This window comes from Centrocercus urophasianus, unplaced genomic scaffold (assembly GCF_019232065.1).
Source record: "Centrocercus urophasianus isolate 14NV4802_14NV808 unplaced genomic scaffold, USGS_Curo_1.0 seq_11, whole genome shotgun sequence".
Lineage (NCBI taxonomy): Eukaryota > Metazoa > Chordata > Aves > Galliformes > Phasianidae > Centrocercus > Centrocercus urophasianus.
This window is the reverse complement of record NW_024884253.1, coordinates 89,246,462-89,262,937: the sequence shown is the minus strand read 5'-3', so window position 1 is coordinate 89,262,937 and position 16,476 is coordinate 89,246,462. Positions and strand designations below refer to the sequence as shown.

Below are 16,476 nucleotides of genomic sequence, written 5' to 3'. Positions count from 1 at the left end.
TTTTAAGAGGACATCTAATCGAATCTGTTTTCGTGTCCTGTTCTTATTAATCTTTACTGGTCAATATCCAGTGCTTTGAAATAGAAGTTAGTACTACCTAGTCATTAATAAATTCGGAAAAAGAAAGAGCAAGAAACATTCCTATACAGAAATTAAGAACATTTCCTCTGCTGAGCAAGTTTATTCACAATCTACATTTCTGTTCATTCCCAGGCTTTGTATTTAATGCAATTTAATGCCTACAGTTGTGGGTTTTTTTTCCATACCTGATGACTTAGGTACTCAAGAAAGAAATCATGATGCTTATGATTTTGTTGTAAAGCTGCTATCTTGTTAAAGATAGACAAAACAGTAATTCTGGTTAAATTGTCTTGCCTCTATCTTTCTCCTAAAAAAAAACCATATTTATTCATTCACCTACCAACTAAGACCAATTCTATTTCTTCTCTAAAAATTTTCCTGTATATTTGTTGCCCATTGCTGCAGTTGCTAAATTATTCTTTCATACAAATAACTTCTCTAGGTGTCACAGATATCCACATAAGCTCTGACAGTGGAAATTCACGAGCTAGAAATTGCAGAATAGTAGAACATGATTAAAGTACAGGAAATGTCTGAATTTTTTCCCGAGGGCAGATAACTGAAGGGCCTCCCACTGAACTGTCTGTAGTCACAGCAATGAGAATAGCTTCCTGAACTCCACCAACTGTTCATTCAATGGATTTGTTTATTGCTTTCCCAGAATGTCATCATTCTGACTTTACAAACTCTATTAATAGATTCCATGCAAAACTATGAAGCCAACACAAAATGCCTGGATAAATGGCAGGCTGCACTCTATTTTGCTACTCCTTATAGAGATGCAGGCATAGTAAGTACCCAGAGCAGAGATGCCATGTTTCAGTCACCTATCTGTAAGAGGTGTGTAGGTTGAAATAAAATCAAAATAGCTGCACTAGCAGCAATACATGTAGTCGAAGTAGCAATGTATCCACTGTCTACATGATTAACTGCATCTAAGATTAAATACCGAGATCTCAGATCTGTGGCTGGAACAGTTTAGGGCCCAAAGTTCAGAATGTGTTTGAAGAAAATGTCTGTAGCTGTAATGGGCACCTGGAAAAAATGTCATTTTCCAAGTATCTGCCGAATAGAGAACATTTAAAGGCTTTTTATATTTTTTTGTGCTGGCTTAACAGCATTGCAGGACTACTGTTGATGATGAGCTGGTATAATCATTGATACTGCTACTAATTTTGGTTGCAGGAAAAATGTCAGCTATTCTATGATCAGCAGCAGAGCAGTAACCCTGGGTTTTTCTGTTGTTGGCTATGGAACTGTCCTTCCATGAAAGATAGCACAACTGTAACTAATTCATAACTGAGCACGGACAGACTGGCTGCCCCATTGCTGGCAAAACATGTAGAAGACTTTCCTTGTCTCTTGGTTTCTGCTAGCAGAGTTAATTTGGAGGCCTCTCTTTCATCCAACACCCAGCTGACATTTATTTGAAAACTAGGAACTTTTCATCTTTGAGACATCTTTGCTTTCAAATTTGAGTGCAATCTACAACAAGGTTCAAAAGTTAAGTTGGAGTAACAGACAAGACCAGGCGTGTAAACCTGGCTTTGTTAGGAAACAAAACTAGCAATGGGAGATTTAAATGTTCATATTGATATTGTGAATCATTTTCCATTAAGCTTCTAAGTCAGAAATACCCAGAGCAGTGCTTTTGAAGAGGAAATGACAGATAATTATCACACTTTTCTGTATTTTCTCCATTTCACAGGTCCACCTCTGCCTCCATCATATTTCAGCCACTTTATTAATAGCATAAAGGTAATCTTATCCCCTTTATATTTGAGTTCTTTAAGCTTTTTAAAAGTATTCTTTATAACGTATTAAGCATGAAATAGTATATTACGGTGAAATATACAAAACAGATTAGAAATCATAAATTATGTTAATTTATTAAACTCCAGCTGCAGAGACAAGTTTATTATGAAGATAGAAACAGTAGTTGTCAGTAATATATAAAAATAACTTCTTAAAAAATATATTAATGAGGCTTTTTGCCTTCCCAGAGGTATTGAAGTGAGCCACAATTCACTGTTATCTAACAAAGATTGGTACCAGTTATTTGCCATAATTAATGCTTTTGTTTTCGTAACAATTCATGTAAGAGACATACATTTTCTAATGGGCTTCTTTAAACAAAGGTAGCAACTGTCAACATTCAAAAAGAAATTCAGTTCTGTTTAATACTATTTATCTTTCCAGCACACTGAATAAAATAATTTAGAGTGATGGAAAACACATTTCTGCTTCTTGATGCTTGTCTCCTGAAATCTCCTACAAGAAATCATATTCATACAAGATGCATTTAGTCTCTCTCTGATCCTCTTTTCACATGACTGTGTTGATGACAAAAAATGAATACATATACGACACAGTTTTAAGTGAACAAGGCTGCTATTTATCAGTAAAAGATACAAAAAAAGTAGAATCAAGTTATCATTTAGTTAGGAAAAAAAAAAAAAACTATTATTCATAACTGTATTGTCAATTTCCTTGAAAGACTCCTAGTGCCACCTTGTATTCAGATTTTGTTTCTACTTGGCCGAGTGCACCGAAGACATTTCTATGACATAGAAGGTCCCATGTATGCATGGATTAATTGATGTAATAAAGTAGTAACTAAAGCTGTAAAGCTACAGACATGGTTTCATATCATTCTTAACTCTACAAAATTCCATGCCACAAAGAAACCTTTATAGTTTTGCTTACTGGGAAACTGAAAAAGAAGTCGGAGGGGGAGCTACGTACGGACATCTCTATTGGCTTTCTCCAGCTACCTGCTTGCTTTGACCTTCACTGCTTCTATCCACAGGTTTGTTTCCCAGAAGGGTGAACAAAAGTAGACACCAAAAAATTGAAAGGAAACAAAAAAAGGGCAGACAAAGAAAAGGAAATAATGTGCAGCAGAACCTACAATTGCTGTGCCTCGTTTTGCGCAAATCTAGAATTAAATACTTTTTATCTGTCACTGTTCTCCAGTTAGCTGTTAATTAAGCTTTTAATGAAGTAGGACAATAGAAGAGACACAGTTCAAAGTGTCTGCAGTTTTCTGTGGTGTCTCTTCCATTATCTTGGTGTATTCCCCTGTCCTTTTGTGTTATCCTATGCGCTGTCATTATCACTTTATAGGATTCCTTTAAATTGAGAATTTCATATCAATCTTAAATTGCTTTTTCCTCAGCGGGGGAGAAAAACAACAAACATGGCTTTTATGTTTCTTCCAATTTCCTTTTTCTTTTTTTTTCTTTTTTTTTTTTATTATTTTTGCCTCCAGCTACATCACGGAACAAGGTTTTGGTAGGTAAAATATCAGGAAACAGCAACAGAGGCACTTTCCTCTGTTTCCACCTAGGTCCCACCTCCCCTAGTCTATACACTAAGAAATTCCTGCAGCTTGAATAGAGGGAGTGTTCCTTTTTATTCCATATCATGGAAGAAGGAAGTGGTGTCAAAAAGATGTTAAGCAGATGCTCTTCTTTATTAAGCTTAGAAATTTCAGATAACTTAGATAACTTCAAAAGATTAGTGCATGAGATTCTGATCTTGCTTCAGCTGAATGTTTTATACTATGTTATCTTTAAAGGGTGAAAAAGGAGACAATGGCGAAAAAGGAGAAAAAGGAGAACCAAATGGAGGTTTTTACCTGACAGGACCACCTGGACCACCTGGAAGACCAGGATTAGTTGTAAGATACACAAGTTGTATAATATAAATATTTGTGAATACAAATTGTTTTAATTTAGAGGGCACTGATAGAGACAAGCATCAAGATGGTATTAAGAATTATATGCATACTTATATGCTAACCACTAGCTCAATAAGGGAGAGTTCCATTAGGCATAAACACAGAAACTTCACTATTGTGAATTGAATTAATTTGCTTTGAGAAATAGATGCTGTGCTCAGCTGCTAACACAACTGTATCAGTATATAGATTCGTGCTATCGATAGCAATACAAACCAAGGAAATAGATACAACCATGCAAGAACTATCAGAAAGCTATCTAGTCTGAAATTTCATGTCTTGAATCTAGTTTAATATATGAGTACATTTTTCAGTTTCCATGGCTCTTTGGAAAAAAAAATGCTTACAACTTAGAAAAAGTGGTGTGGTTGCCTGCCGTCAGAAAATATTGCCATCAGAGATGAAGGACCTGCAACACTGATATCATCACAGATGGAAACTACAGTGGTATACATTTCAGTCACAAGAGAAGCAGGAAGATACTTATTGATATAAAACAGATGTAGTAATTTAAACAATGAAGGCAGTGATTTCAACAAGGTTTAAAACGGCTGCTGACAATTTGCTACGTAGAGGTTGGGGTTGCACAATTGATCTAAAATTGAATCTCAGTGAAAGTACTGCAGCTTAAAACTATGAACTGAGGGTCTGTGTCAGAAAGACATCACCATGTCTAGGCGTAAGGGACCTCTGCGCAAGCATAAACAACCTTGAGAAGCATTCCCACTCAAGAGGACATCCTGATGTGCAGCTAGCTGAAGAGCTAGGAGAGCTTAAAGGGGCTCTTGGTCTCCTTGCTTATGAAGTAAGGTGATTGCTTTGTAGCCATAGATTTGGCATCTGTTGAACCAGGGCTCTGCTCTCATTTCTTTGAGCACCCTGTTTGAGACAGTGCTGCAGTCTCCAGTGATTCCTTGATTGTTATCAGTCCTGAGGTCAGGGGCTTTTGCACCTCACTGCATGAGCAAGGCCTTGGGCATAATGACCAGGATGAAGGAGGAAGCTCAGGGACAGAGGTGTGGAGCATACCATAACAGACATTGATACACTCAAACAAATACTTTTTATCATTAATAGGGACCTAAAGGGGATTCAGTTGTTGGACCCAGAGGACCTCCAGGGTTGCCTGGCTTACCTGGTTTACCAGGTTATGGAAAAATTGGGCCCCCTGGCCCACCAGGCCCACCAGGACCTCCTGCAATATATGGATCAGGTGAGAGGGAGTGATTTTGCCTTTCATTATGTATGTGAGCACATATGCACACTTACATACCCCCACACACTCTTTTCTTTTTGTATGTGTTCTTCCATCTACCTGTCTACTCTCCATTCTTGAATCAGGTTGCTCCCCACTTTCCTGAATGCTGCTTTTTTTTCTGTAGGGAGAGTGAATTTGAACTGAAAACACAAAAGGAACAACTCTACACTCAGTTTTCCTTGACTAGTGCTAAGGGAGCACTAATGCATAACATAAGCTTTGTTAATGAGATGGTGCTGGAGGTTCCCTCATATTTGCATTAAAGGTATGCATGGCTTTATATCAACTGTCAGAGTTCAAGACAGTAACACTTCTGATTCATTTTGGGTCACAGGTCTGCTAGTCACAAGCCTCATACTGTTAATGTCCAGTGCTTAGACTAGGTTCTGATGGACAGGATCCTGGCTCCACTGACATCACATCAAGTGTAAAGTCAGAGGATCAGCCATCAGTGAGAGACCCTTGTTCCTCTGTCAGGAAACTCCAGCAGAAAGCATTCCCTAATATTAGCTGAAGGAAGGAAGCATACTAACAGCACTGTTAACTGTGTAGAAAGATTATAATGCAGATTTGTCTTGCCTAACGTTTGGGTTGGCTTACTTAATAAAGACCTGTTTCTGAGACCTAATGATCAGACTGCTTTCAGCAATATCTGTACTTCCAGTATGTTGGTTTGGGAAGCCGATCCCTGTGTTCCCAGTTTGTTCTCTCCAGAACAATCCAGAAATTAGACTGGTTTATGCAGCTCCCAGGGACAAGGCGAGGCTTTCAAACTGTCATTCACTGAACGTTATGGATGGAGTGTCTGCCAGAAATGTTCATCCTCTGAATGTATGAGGAAGAAGTAATCCTTACTATGTTCAACACTGGAACATAGGCATGTACCTATGTATTAGCCTCTGATGATAATAAAATGGACATAATCTTGGCATCCATAAAGTTCACAGAGGCCTTTAGATCTTTCCTCACGTAATTTACATCAAGTACTTCTGAATATTGGCTAGTCAGACAAATATATATGTGTGTGTTTGCATTCCATCTCTTTCACTTTAGCTTATCTGCTAGTCTCCATCATCCTTCTATGCATCTTCCTCTTTGCTTTGTAAGAAGCTTCTTTTGGCAGCACACTGATGGATGGAGACTTTTACTAAATGTCATGAAGATAGGTGTTTGTTTATTTAGTATCTTAAAGGCACCTACTCATCACTTTTAAAGCTCTTACTGTGATATGGGGAATGAGGAATTTCTTATCTGTAGCTTTGAATGTTTGTGAGAAATGAGCCCCCTCTCCCTGCCATTGGTACGAAGGAATTGCTCTGGAGAATCCTCAGAACATAGATTGTTCTATGTGTGAAAGGGAATTTCAACGTTTCTCAAAGCTTCACCAAAAAATAAAATTTGAACACTAGAGTTTGATTTATTGGTATGGAATTGCAGCCTCCCAATTCAGAAGTTCTAATTCAGTAAAAAAAACAAGTTCTAGAATGCAGCATTGTTGGTAGGGCTAGCTTTTACTGACTGAACAATCAATATTTTAAATCTTGGGCTGTTCTGTTCAGATTATCAAACTACTTCAGAGTGAAGAGATACAAAAAAGCAGATGTTCAATATGCTTATTTTATCTTCATGCAGGTATTTGCAGGGGAGGCAGAATCCATAGCTCCACTCTCACTCAAGATTATTGTTCCCAATCCTTTGAAAATTATGAAGGCAGAATATTTATTCTCCTTTAGCTTATCTTCCATTCCTCTCTGTCAATGGTTTAAGGACTGATTTGGCCCAGTTCTGTGACTAGCAGTGTGGGGGGAAACCCCTGGAAAGGGAAAAAGGGGAAAACGGGAAAGGGTAGGGAGATGGGCCTAAAAACAATACAGTGGGAATGATCTGAGGGGAAATAAACTATTTTACTAAATGAGATAACAGAATGTAAGATTACACACTATAATACAATATAATTAGAATTGAAGCTAATAAAACAAATAAAATGAGAGAGAGTGTCCAAAAACCAAAGGCCTTACTCTAAGTAAGCAGAAGTGATACAGCACCTGCAACAGAGACTAGCCGGATGGTCAAAAAGAGAAAAGGGAGGGCTTGTGGTCTGTGAACAGTTTTTATCTTTCCCTCTGAGTGGAAACAATAATAGAACAGTGAAAGTCCTCTGGGGTATGTAGTTGTTCTACTCTTCTGTGACAGGCACCTGGAACTGGAGCGTTGACTCTTTAACTCCCAGTGGACTACATGATGTTATGATGTGGAATTCCGATAACCAAAAATCATAAAACCATGATACTCTCCTTCGGTCCATTTGGTTCCAAATTATTCAGTAACCTGTGAATAAGCAGAGTTAAGTCATTGCAAGGAGAACAACTGGATGTGTGCAACCAAATTTCTCCTAAGTGTGGCTCAAAGAACATTTCTACATTCCTCCATTTCTCCTCTGGAGCAGTTCTGTCCACATTTGGGATTGTGGAACTATTTGAATAGCTAAGAGCTGCTGGAGACTTTGGACGTGCCCATCATAGTAGGAGTTGGGAAGTGGCTAAGAGCTGAACCTTGCAGGTGTTTGTGCTTATTTCATAAAACAGATTCACAAGCATGCTGAACACTAGCTGGAACTTCTCCATGCTCAGATACATAGGTCACTCTGAAAGTAATGCCAATTTATTTCCTTGGTAACTACAACAGATACAGACAGAACAATAACTCATTGATAGAGCAAATTCTCAGCTACAAAACACCATTTTTCAACATAGTCACCATTATTACATTTTTGCTAGTAATGAACAAAAACCTGCATGGCATGCTCAGGAAAATCTGCACCAGCAGAGGTGGCCACTGTTTCACAGCTACTATGATGGCATCGTTGCTAGGAAAATGTTGCCCATAGAGTACATCTTTCGTCAACTTGAACAGATGGAAGTCAGAAGGCTCCAAATCCAAACTATGTGGTGGGAATGATAGGACAGTCCAGACAGGATAGGCAGAGTGCTCCACAGTCTTCAAACTCATCTGAGTCCTGGCATTATCATGTTGCAAGAGAAAGGTTGTATTCTTCTCTGACCTGACTCTGGAAGTTTGAGCCTTCAGCTTAGTCAGAATCACAATGGTCACAGTTGATGGTTTGTCTGGCTTCCAGGAAATCCAGAAGAATCATCACTTTCCTATCCCAAATGACATTACACATTACTTTACCTGATAAGGGCTGCATCTTTAACTTCTTACATGCAGAATTCACATGTCACCACTCCATGGTCTGCCGTTGTGACTCCAGCTCGTAGTGGTGACACCACATCTTGTTGCCAGTAACCAGTAACCAGTGCATTCCAGGAAACTGTCACCTTCAATCTGTAACTGGTTAATAGGTCCTGAGAGATTTGCATATGGTGTTCTCTCTTTCCGCATGTGAACGTTCATGGGACAATCTGGTACAAACTGCAATATTCCAATGTTGCCAACGTCATTTCTAATGCACTGAAGCCAATATTCAGCTCCAAAAAGTTTCCTGGTCATAATCCACCTATTTGCATGGATTAGCTGATTGAGACACACTTCATTTTATGGAGTGACAGCTGTGCATTGCCATCTGGAACATGGCTGTCTGTCATGTCCTTGATGCCACTGCTGAAACATCACCCACTGCCTCACTGTACTAACATCCACTTTTAGGTCTAAACATTCAGCAAGTGTCAATGAATGTCACTGACTGCAATTTTTTTAAGCAGGGAGGAATTCAATCACACATTTCTGCCTCCTACACACTTTTACATCAGGCATCATTTTGTCAGACTGCCCTTTTGCTGCCACTTTTCATACAGCAACCAAATTTAATGGAATTTTGGTGGGAAGGTTCAACCTCTACCACCAGCATCCACTTATAATGTCTCAGGACAACATATAAAATAAGAACATTACTTTCAAAGCAATCCTCATCGTTTGACAGCAATCCACCAATTATTCTCTTTCTTCTGTGTCATACCAGCTCACATCACGACTTTCTGTTTCTAATTGTATTTTTTGTTGAGCCTTTTACCTTCACTCCCACAAGTATATTAATATACTCCCGTGAATACCCCTGGACCTGTTTTGTTGCTTACACTTTTGTCTTTCTTTTCCTCCACATAAGGAGTTTCTATTTGTGGTTAATGTAAGATCTGTCTAGATACTACTACTGACTTCTCTGGGAGTTGCCATGATTCTCACGAGGGTCTGCATGTGGAAGCTCTTTATTCCAAGCAGCTTCAAAGTGCCATTGTCATAACATGCATTCACACAGTATTCTTGCTTTCAGTCTTTTAAATATTACTTTGCTTCCTCCCTGTAATTTTTACTCTAGAAAGCACTGACTTTCAGTTCAAGGTGAAAAAAATTTAGTACTGGAGTAGAGAGGGATGCTAGGTAATTTGTGCTGTGGACTGCACTCCTAGAGCTTCAAGTTCATACCACCAAAGAATCCTATGTTGCTTTCAAACATAAGCTGAACTTACAATTGTGATTTTTTTTTAATCTCATAAAAAGTTTGGTTTTGTTTACTTTTACAGCAAAGGATAAAATGACTTTCAAAGTCTACATGGGTAAGAGCTGCTTATCTTTAAGCAGATGAGTGTTCTGGTCAATTTAAGTTGATCTTTATTTGCAGAATGCCCACAACATATTCCAATCTGTTAATTTAACCTTTGCAAAGAACAGGGAAAAGACTTAAGTTTCACTATTACTTTAAAGAAATAAATAATTATCTTAATAAATATCTTTAGAATGCATTTTCTAGTAGTAGTTGACTTGAACACAGCTGTTCAGAACTTGGCTATGTATGGAGTATGGCCATTTTAACTTCTCACTACTCCAAGGCAACACTGCCAAGTGCTTTCTTTCTGTCATTCACTCTCTCTCAAAACAGATGACCTTCAACACGTGCCATATTTTTGTTGTGTTTTAGCAGCCACAATGCCTGGACCACCAGGTCCTCCTGGAGAACCAGGGTCACCTGTAACCAGGAATCTGGTAAGATGACAAAAGATGGAATTTTGCCATTGAAACTTGTTTTTCAATTTCTATTGGTGGCCATTATTAGCAGTCATAGAGGAGGGAAAGCTCAGTCCTGTGTTTTTATTATATTTTTTCCTTTTTTTCTGAACCTCTTAATTTTTCAAAAAAAAAAAAAAAAAAAATCCATACAGCTGGGAAAGGCAATGAGAGTAGTCTGTTCATTTCCTGTTTGGAGAAATGCAATGGGATGTGATGGAGTAATGGAAGTAAGTAATGGAAAGGTGTGCGTATTCCAAGTTCAAAGAAATGACTCCAAAAGAGTTTGGCAATATGGAAAAATACAAACAAGCAAACAACCTCACATTCATAGAATCACAGACTCATAGAATGGCTTGGCTTGGAAGGGACCTCAAGGATCATCAATTCCAACCCACCAGCTTCAGGGAGGGCCTCCAACCTCCATACCTAATACTAGACCAGGCTGCCCAGGGCCCCATCCAACCTGGCCTTGAACACCTCCAGGGACAGGGCATCCACAGCCTCTCTGGGCAGCTGTTCCAGCAATTCAGCAATTCAGCAATTTAATTTATTTGATTGTAAGATAAAAACTGTGATTTTCCCTAAGAAATCTAAAAATTGTTGTGCCAGAAGATACACTGAAATTGAGTTGTTTCCTTTTCTTCCTAGATGACTCAAACCAGAATTGTATCCCAGGTATCCATGAAGCAAAAATGACAGCTTATGTCTTGCTGATTTCTAAATTTTTAAATGTTTTTAATATTCATTTAAGATTCAAACCTGCAAAGGTTTCACTGCCATTTTTTATCTTTTCCACATTCTCATGCTATGTCAGAAGTTCAGATTACCTGCATACCTTTGGCAATCATTTGGGAATGCACTAATAAATGATCAGGTTTTCAGATCACCAATCACATATAATAAACTAATGAGAATGTAAATGCTTTTGCACCATAGTATTGTCTCTCTTCTGTTTTTTCTCATGGAAATTCAAAACCTGACAATTCTTATAATATTTTAAGAAGAGGGGAGAAACAAATGTTTAAAGACTGGTGCCTCAAGGTAGAGAAATGTGATCATAGACTAGGAGCTAGAAGCCCAGTTAGGTCAAAATCAACATTAAAAAAATCAGTATGCAAATTGCTAGTAACATCTGCATGATTCATAAAGCATTAATAGAATCAGGCAATCATGGAGGATGGAAAAGACTTCTAAATCACTAAGTCCAAGCATTTACCTAGCACTGCCAAGTCTATCATTAAAACACATCCCTAAGAAGCACATCTACACATCTTCTCAATACTTTCAGGGATGAAACATTGTTAGGCAACCTATTCCAAAGATTCACAACTTGTTTAAGTGAAAAAAAAAATAAAATTCTAATATTCAAACTAAATCTACCCTCATGCAACTCCAAACTGCTTCCTCTTGTCCTATTCATAGAATCATAGCATGGTTTGGGTTGGAAGGGACCTGTAAGATCATCTAGTTCCAATCCCCCTGCTATAGGCAGAGGCACCTCCTGCTAGACCAAAGTCCCATCCAGTCTGGCCTTGAAACACTTCCAGGGTGGGAGCATTCACAACCTCTCTGGGCAACCTGTTCCAGTGTCTCACCAGCCTCACAGTAAAGAATTTCTTCCTAATAGCTAGCCTAAACCTACCTCCTTCCAGTTTAAAACCATTTCCCCTCATCTGTTGCTACATGCTCTTACAAAAAGTTACTCCCCAGCTTTCCTGTAGGCCCCCTTTAGGTTCTGGAAGGCCACTATAAGGTCCCTCCAGAGCCTTCTCCAGGCTGAAGATCACAAGCTCTCTCATCTATACTTACAGGGGAGCTGCTCCAGCTCTCTGATCATCTCTGTGGCCTCATCTGAACCTGCTCCAACAGCTCCATGTCCTTCTTGTGTTGAGGGCCCCAGAACTGGATGCAATACTCCAGATGGGGACTCACAAGAGCAGAGTAAAAGGGTAGAATAAATTCCTTGACCTTCAGGTCATGCTTCCCTTGATGCAACCCGGTATGCAATTGGCATTCTGGGCTGCAAACACACACTGCCAGCCCATGTTGAATGTCTCATCAATGAACACCCCCAAATCCTTCTCCTTGAGTTGCTCTCGAGCCATTCTCTGCCCAGTCTGTATCAGTGCTTGGGATTGCCAATATGCCAAAGTGTGTCTTTGTTATTGAAGTTTTTTGTATGAAATGATGTAATTATATTTAATTATATATATATATTGATATATAATATATAGATATAGATATAGATATAGATATTTAATGATGTAATTATATTTAACTTGCAAAATGTTTGTTTTGCTGTTTGGCAGGTTACAACATTTCAAAACATTGACAGTATGTTGGAAAAGGTTCATTTGGTAACAGAAGGTACACTAATCTATCTTAGAGAAACCAGCGATGTTTTTATCCGTGTTCGAAATGGATGGAGAAAATTGCAGGTACTATTGCACTATGTCCTATCCTTTCCAGCTCTCTTACTCAAAATAGAATTGTGGATATTTTTACAGGGATGGAGAAGTATGTATGGAAAGATTCTAAATTTTTTTAGTTCAGCAGCTACTACTGATACTTTTTTCTTTGTTTTTCCTTTTGTGTCCTATCAGCTAAGTGAGCTAATTCCTGTCCCTGATGAGAGCCTTCCTCCTCCAGCTGTATCAAGTTATGTAAGTATAAAATATTGGACTGTGAAAAACTGAGTCTAAATGTGTGAAAACAGGTGATACACTTGGCAGACGTTGCAGGCTCCTGCATAACACGATCTTCTACTGAGAGCTGTCATTTCAAAATACCACTAAACAAGCTTGCAAACTAGTTCATGCTGGCCAGCCATTAGATTTTTACGTTATATTCTGCAAATCCAAACATGACAGAGACAAAGCATCCTCTATAAAAAGCAGGACAAAGAAGACTGCCTACTAAAAAAGAAAATCAGTGTTCAGTTTCATAGCACTGAAGTCAGTTGTATCAACCTGTGGTTCCTGCCAAGGAATTTCAGAAAAGTACCTCTGAAAAGAAGGCTTTCTGTATAAGTTTATAGCCCTTTATTCATGATACATCTTCATCATCTTTATATAGCTTGTTGAAACACAGGCAGATTAATTGATCTGACTGCTGCAATAATGAAAGGGCAAGAGAAGGCTAGAAAGGCAATACTGGCTGGGTGTTGTGCTTTAACCCAGGAGGCAGCTAACACCACACAGCCTTTCTCTCACTGCACATTGTCCAAGTGGGATGGGAGAGATAATAAAAAAAAGTGGAACTCACAAGTTGAGATAAAAACTATTTACTAAGATAGAAAAGAGAGTGAAATAACAGTAATAATACATATACTCCCAAAACAAGTAATTCACAGTGGAATTGCTCACAACATGCTGACTGATGAACAGCCTGCCCTCGAGCAGTAGAAGCCCCCCAGCCAACTCCCCTCAGTTCAGTGTTTTCCTCTCATGATTCCATACGTACGGATTATCCCTTTGGCACTGTAGGATAGGTGTCCTGCTTCTGTCCCTTCCTTGCTCCTTGTGTCCCCCAGCCCTCTTGCTGGCAGGACAGCACAACAAGGTGAGAAAACTGAAACGTCCTTGGTTTTGTACAGCACCGTTGAGCAAGAACAAAAACATTGCTGTTTTACGAACATTGTTCTTCCCTAAAGCCAAAACATAGCATCATACCAAACACTGTGGACTAAAACAACTCTGTTGAAGCTGAAATCAGGGTGCTGAGGCGGCATTCATTCAAACACATATTTATGTGACAGACTAAATTTGTGATACGCAAAGTGTACGTGGATACACGATTCGGGTTTATTTTTCTGAGACAGGACAACTCCAGACTCTCCAGTGTTCAATGTTTGTTTTATTTAGAATATCACTGAATGCCTAAAATTCTGCTCTGAGTGGCATGTTTAACGTATATATCTGCATGTGTTAAAATAACAGGGATTTCAGTCTCTTCCGGTCCCGAATCCGATATCAAACATGAACAACAGAAAACCAGCAGTAAGTATGAGTTCTGTATTGCAATTGTGTGCTTTGTTTTGAAGCAATATAATTTGTGTGCGTAGGGAGATGTGTAATATTTCATCTTCGGGTTCGCAGATTTTGCTTTAGAAAGTTAAAAATGCCTTTTTAAAAATTGGTTTAGATATCTCAGAAAATTTCAAATGGTTTCCTGGGCTACTTTAATCTCCCTGGCTTCCTTCATATCTGAAAAACAAACAAACAAAAAAAAAAAAGCAAAAAAAACCAACAGATTTTGAGTTAGGAATAGGTCTTCACTTGGTGATTGTAACAAGAAAACTGCAACACATTAATTTTTAAGCTAGTAATTGTGTCACAATTAAACCACTAAAATATTAGTTCATATTTTTCTGTCTTTATGATGCTGCTTGTTTTTAAATAGATATTTTAGAATATAAGCTTTCATTTAAAATACTTCAAATATTTGTCAAGGAAAGTAAAATAAGGATTACACGTAAAAACAAAAATACTGACTAGTTCTTGCATTTGTACCCTTTGATTCGAGTCTGTTACCACTTGTATTTGCTAACAGTCAATTTTTGAATGGTCACCTCTTACTATTCGTTTCCAGGCCTCTGTGATTTGGGATTTTATTTGTGTGATAACTCCAAGATTGTTGTTTAAAAATACCAGCTGCTTTTAAAAATTTTATTTTTTAGGAGCATATAGATAATCTTTACTGTTTCCCAGCTGTTCAAAAATAAATAAGTATATTATTATATACTGCACAGATTTAAGAAATGCAAACTTATGATGGCAAATAACTTTGATATGGTATGGAAGGTACTATATGTTGTGCTAGCAAAGAGTGGGGCCTAGTTTTCTTCAAATATATATATTTTTCATGTTATAAACTTCTTTTAAAATTGTGGTTTTCTTCTCTTTTCCCCAGCTGCACCTGGTGGCTTTAAACTTACCATTTTCTGGTGACATGAGAGCAGATTTTCACTGTTTCCAACAGGCCCAGCAAGCAGGTTTGATGACTACCTATAGGGCCTTTCTCTCATCACATTTGCAAGATCTGGTCACGGTTGTCAGAAAAACAGACCGATACAATTTGCCAATAGTCAATCTTAAGGTAAAAACAAGTGCTTAGTACTTGCTAGATTATGTTAAGTTCTGGGTGCCCCAAAATCTTGGAAAATAGCAAATCACTCAAGTTTCAACACAAGCTGCATTTTATAAAGTTTTGCTTCATATTTTGGAGTCAGGCTCCAAGATGAAAAATGTAATGATGAAGTTACAGGCTCACATTTCCTTTGCATTACCAAGGGTTACTTTTTTCAATGTCAGAAAGCATGTGGGAGAAAGAAATAAATCTGTGAGAATGGCTTACTTCAGGTAGACTGCTGACAAAGCAACAGCATGGTGCTCCATGTTCTGGATGTGTTTTAGATCAACACAGAAAAGTGCTTGTTTTTTTGTTTTTTGTTTGGGTTTTTTTTGTTTCAAATTTAGTTTTTATTTTTAATTTCTAGTATGACTACAGAGCACAGTAGACTAAAATGACTATTCTTCTCATTTCTTAAGATAAAAGCAAATTCTATGCTTAGGAGTGATTCTAGATTTACCCCCATGAACCTGGGGAGAAAGACTGAGGAGAAGTCTGCAACATGAATCAAATTGTGATCTCACATAAACACACATATTCTAAAACTGAGGAAAACAAACCATATCTTTGCAGTATTGGGTGGCTCTCAGAGAAGAACAGACAAATAAATGAAAAGAAATAACTCATGATGATTGGAAATGCTGAATAGATGAATATGGGTGACTATCTACTTCCTCCAAGGGACCAAATTCTCTTCACAGGAAAGTTTGCTGCCTCCCTGGGGCTCAGATCAGGGATGGTAAGCAGAAGGATTATCAGCAGCCTTCAGATCATTACCCACTTCTGATGTTTCATGTGGGTACCAACAATGTCAAATCAAGAAGCCAGAGGTGTATCAAAAGAGATTTCAGGGCCCTGGGAGGTGGCTAAAGGACTCAGGAAGAGAGATAAATGTATTCCTCAATTGTCCCATTAATGGGGAGAGACTGGAAAAGAAACAGGCAAGTGCAGGTCATCCGTGCCGGGCTCCAAGAATGATGCCTCCAACAGAATTTTGGATTTCATTGTCACAAAACACACTTGGTGTCTTTTGCTGGGGCCTGATGGGATAAACCTCTTAAAGGGGGAAACATCTGTTGGCCCCAAACGTGGCAAGACTGACTGAGAGAGCTTTAAACTAGGATCAGTGAGGGAAGAGGAAACCATTAGGAACACTGAGGTCAAGCCAAGAGATGGTACATAACTGTGTGAGGGTGGCAAGGTTAATGGAGGCATCTGTGCCACTCCAGGGAGCGCATTTGAA

The 16,476-nt window shown here is 38.4% G+C and overlaps 1 protein-coding gene across 2 annotated transcripts in view; it reads left to right on the top strand.

Annotated features, from left to right (window-relative positions):
* COL15A1 (collagen type XV alpha 1 chain) overlaps window positions 1-16,476 on the top strand; it is a 106,236-nt gene that overhangs the window by 84,236 nt on the left and 5,524 nt on the right. For both annotated transcript variants that reach the window (XM_042839729.1, XM_042839730.1), the window contains exons 27-34: window positions 1,790-1,839; window positions 3,662-3,763; window positions 4,901-5,036; window positions 10,015-10,079; window positions 12,413-12,541; window positions 12,707-12,766; window positions 14,042-14,101; window positions 15,015-15,200. In XM_042839729.1, the coding sequence (XP_042695663.1) occupies window positions 1,790-1,839; window positions 3,662-3,763; window positions 4,901-5,036; window positions 10,015-10,079; window positions 12,413-12,541; window positions 12,707-12,766; window positions 14,042-14,101; window positions 15,015-15,200 (788 nt within the window). The remainder of the gene's footprint in view (window positions 1-1,789; window positions 1,840-3,661; window positions 3,764-4,900; window positions 5,037-10,014; window positions 10,080-12,412; window positions 12,542-12,706; window positions 12,767-14,041; window positions 14,102-15,014; window positions 15,201-16,476) is intronic.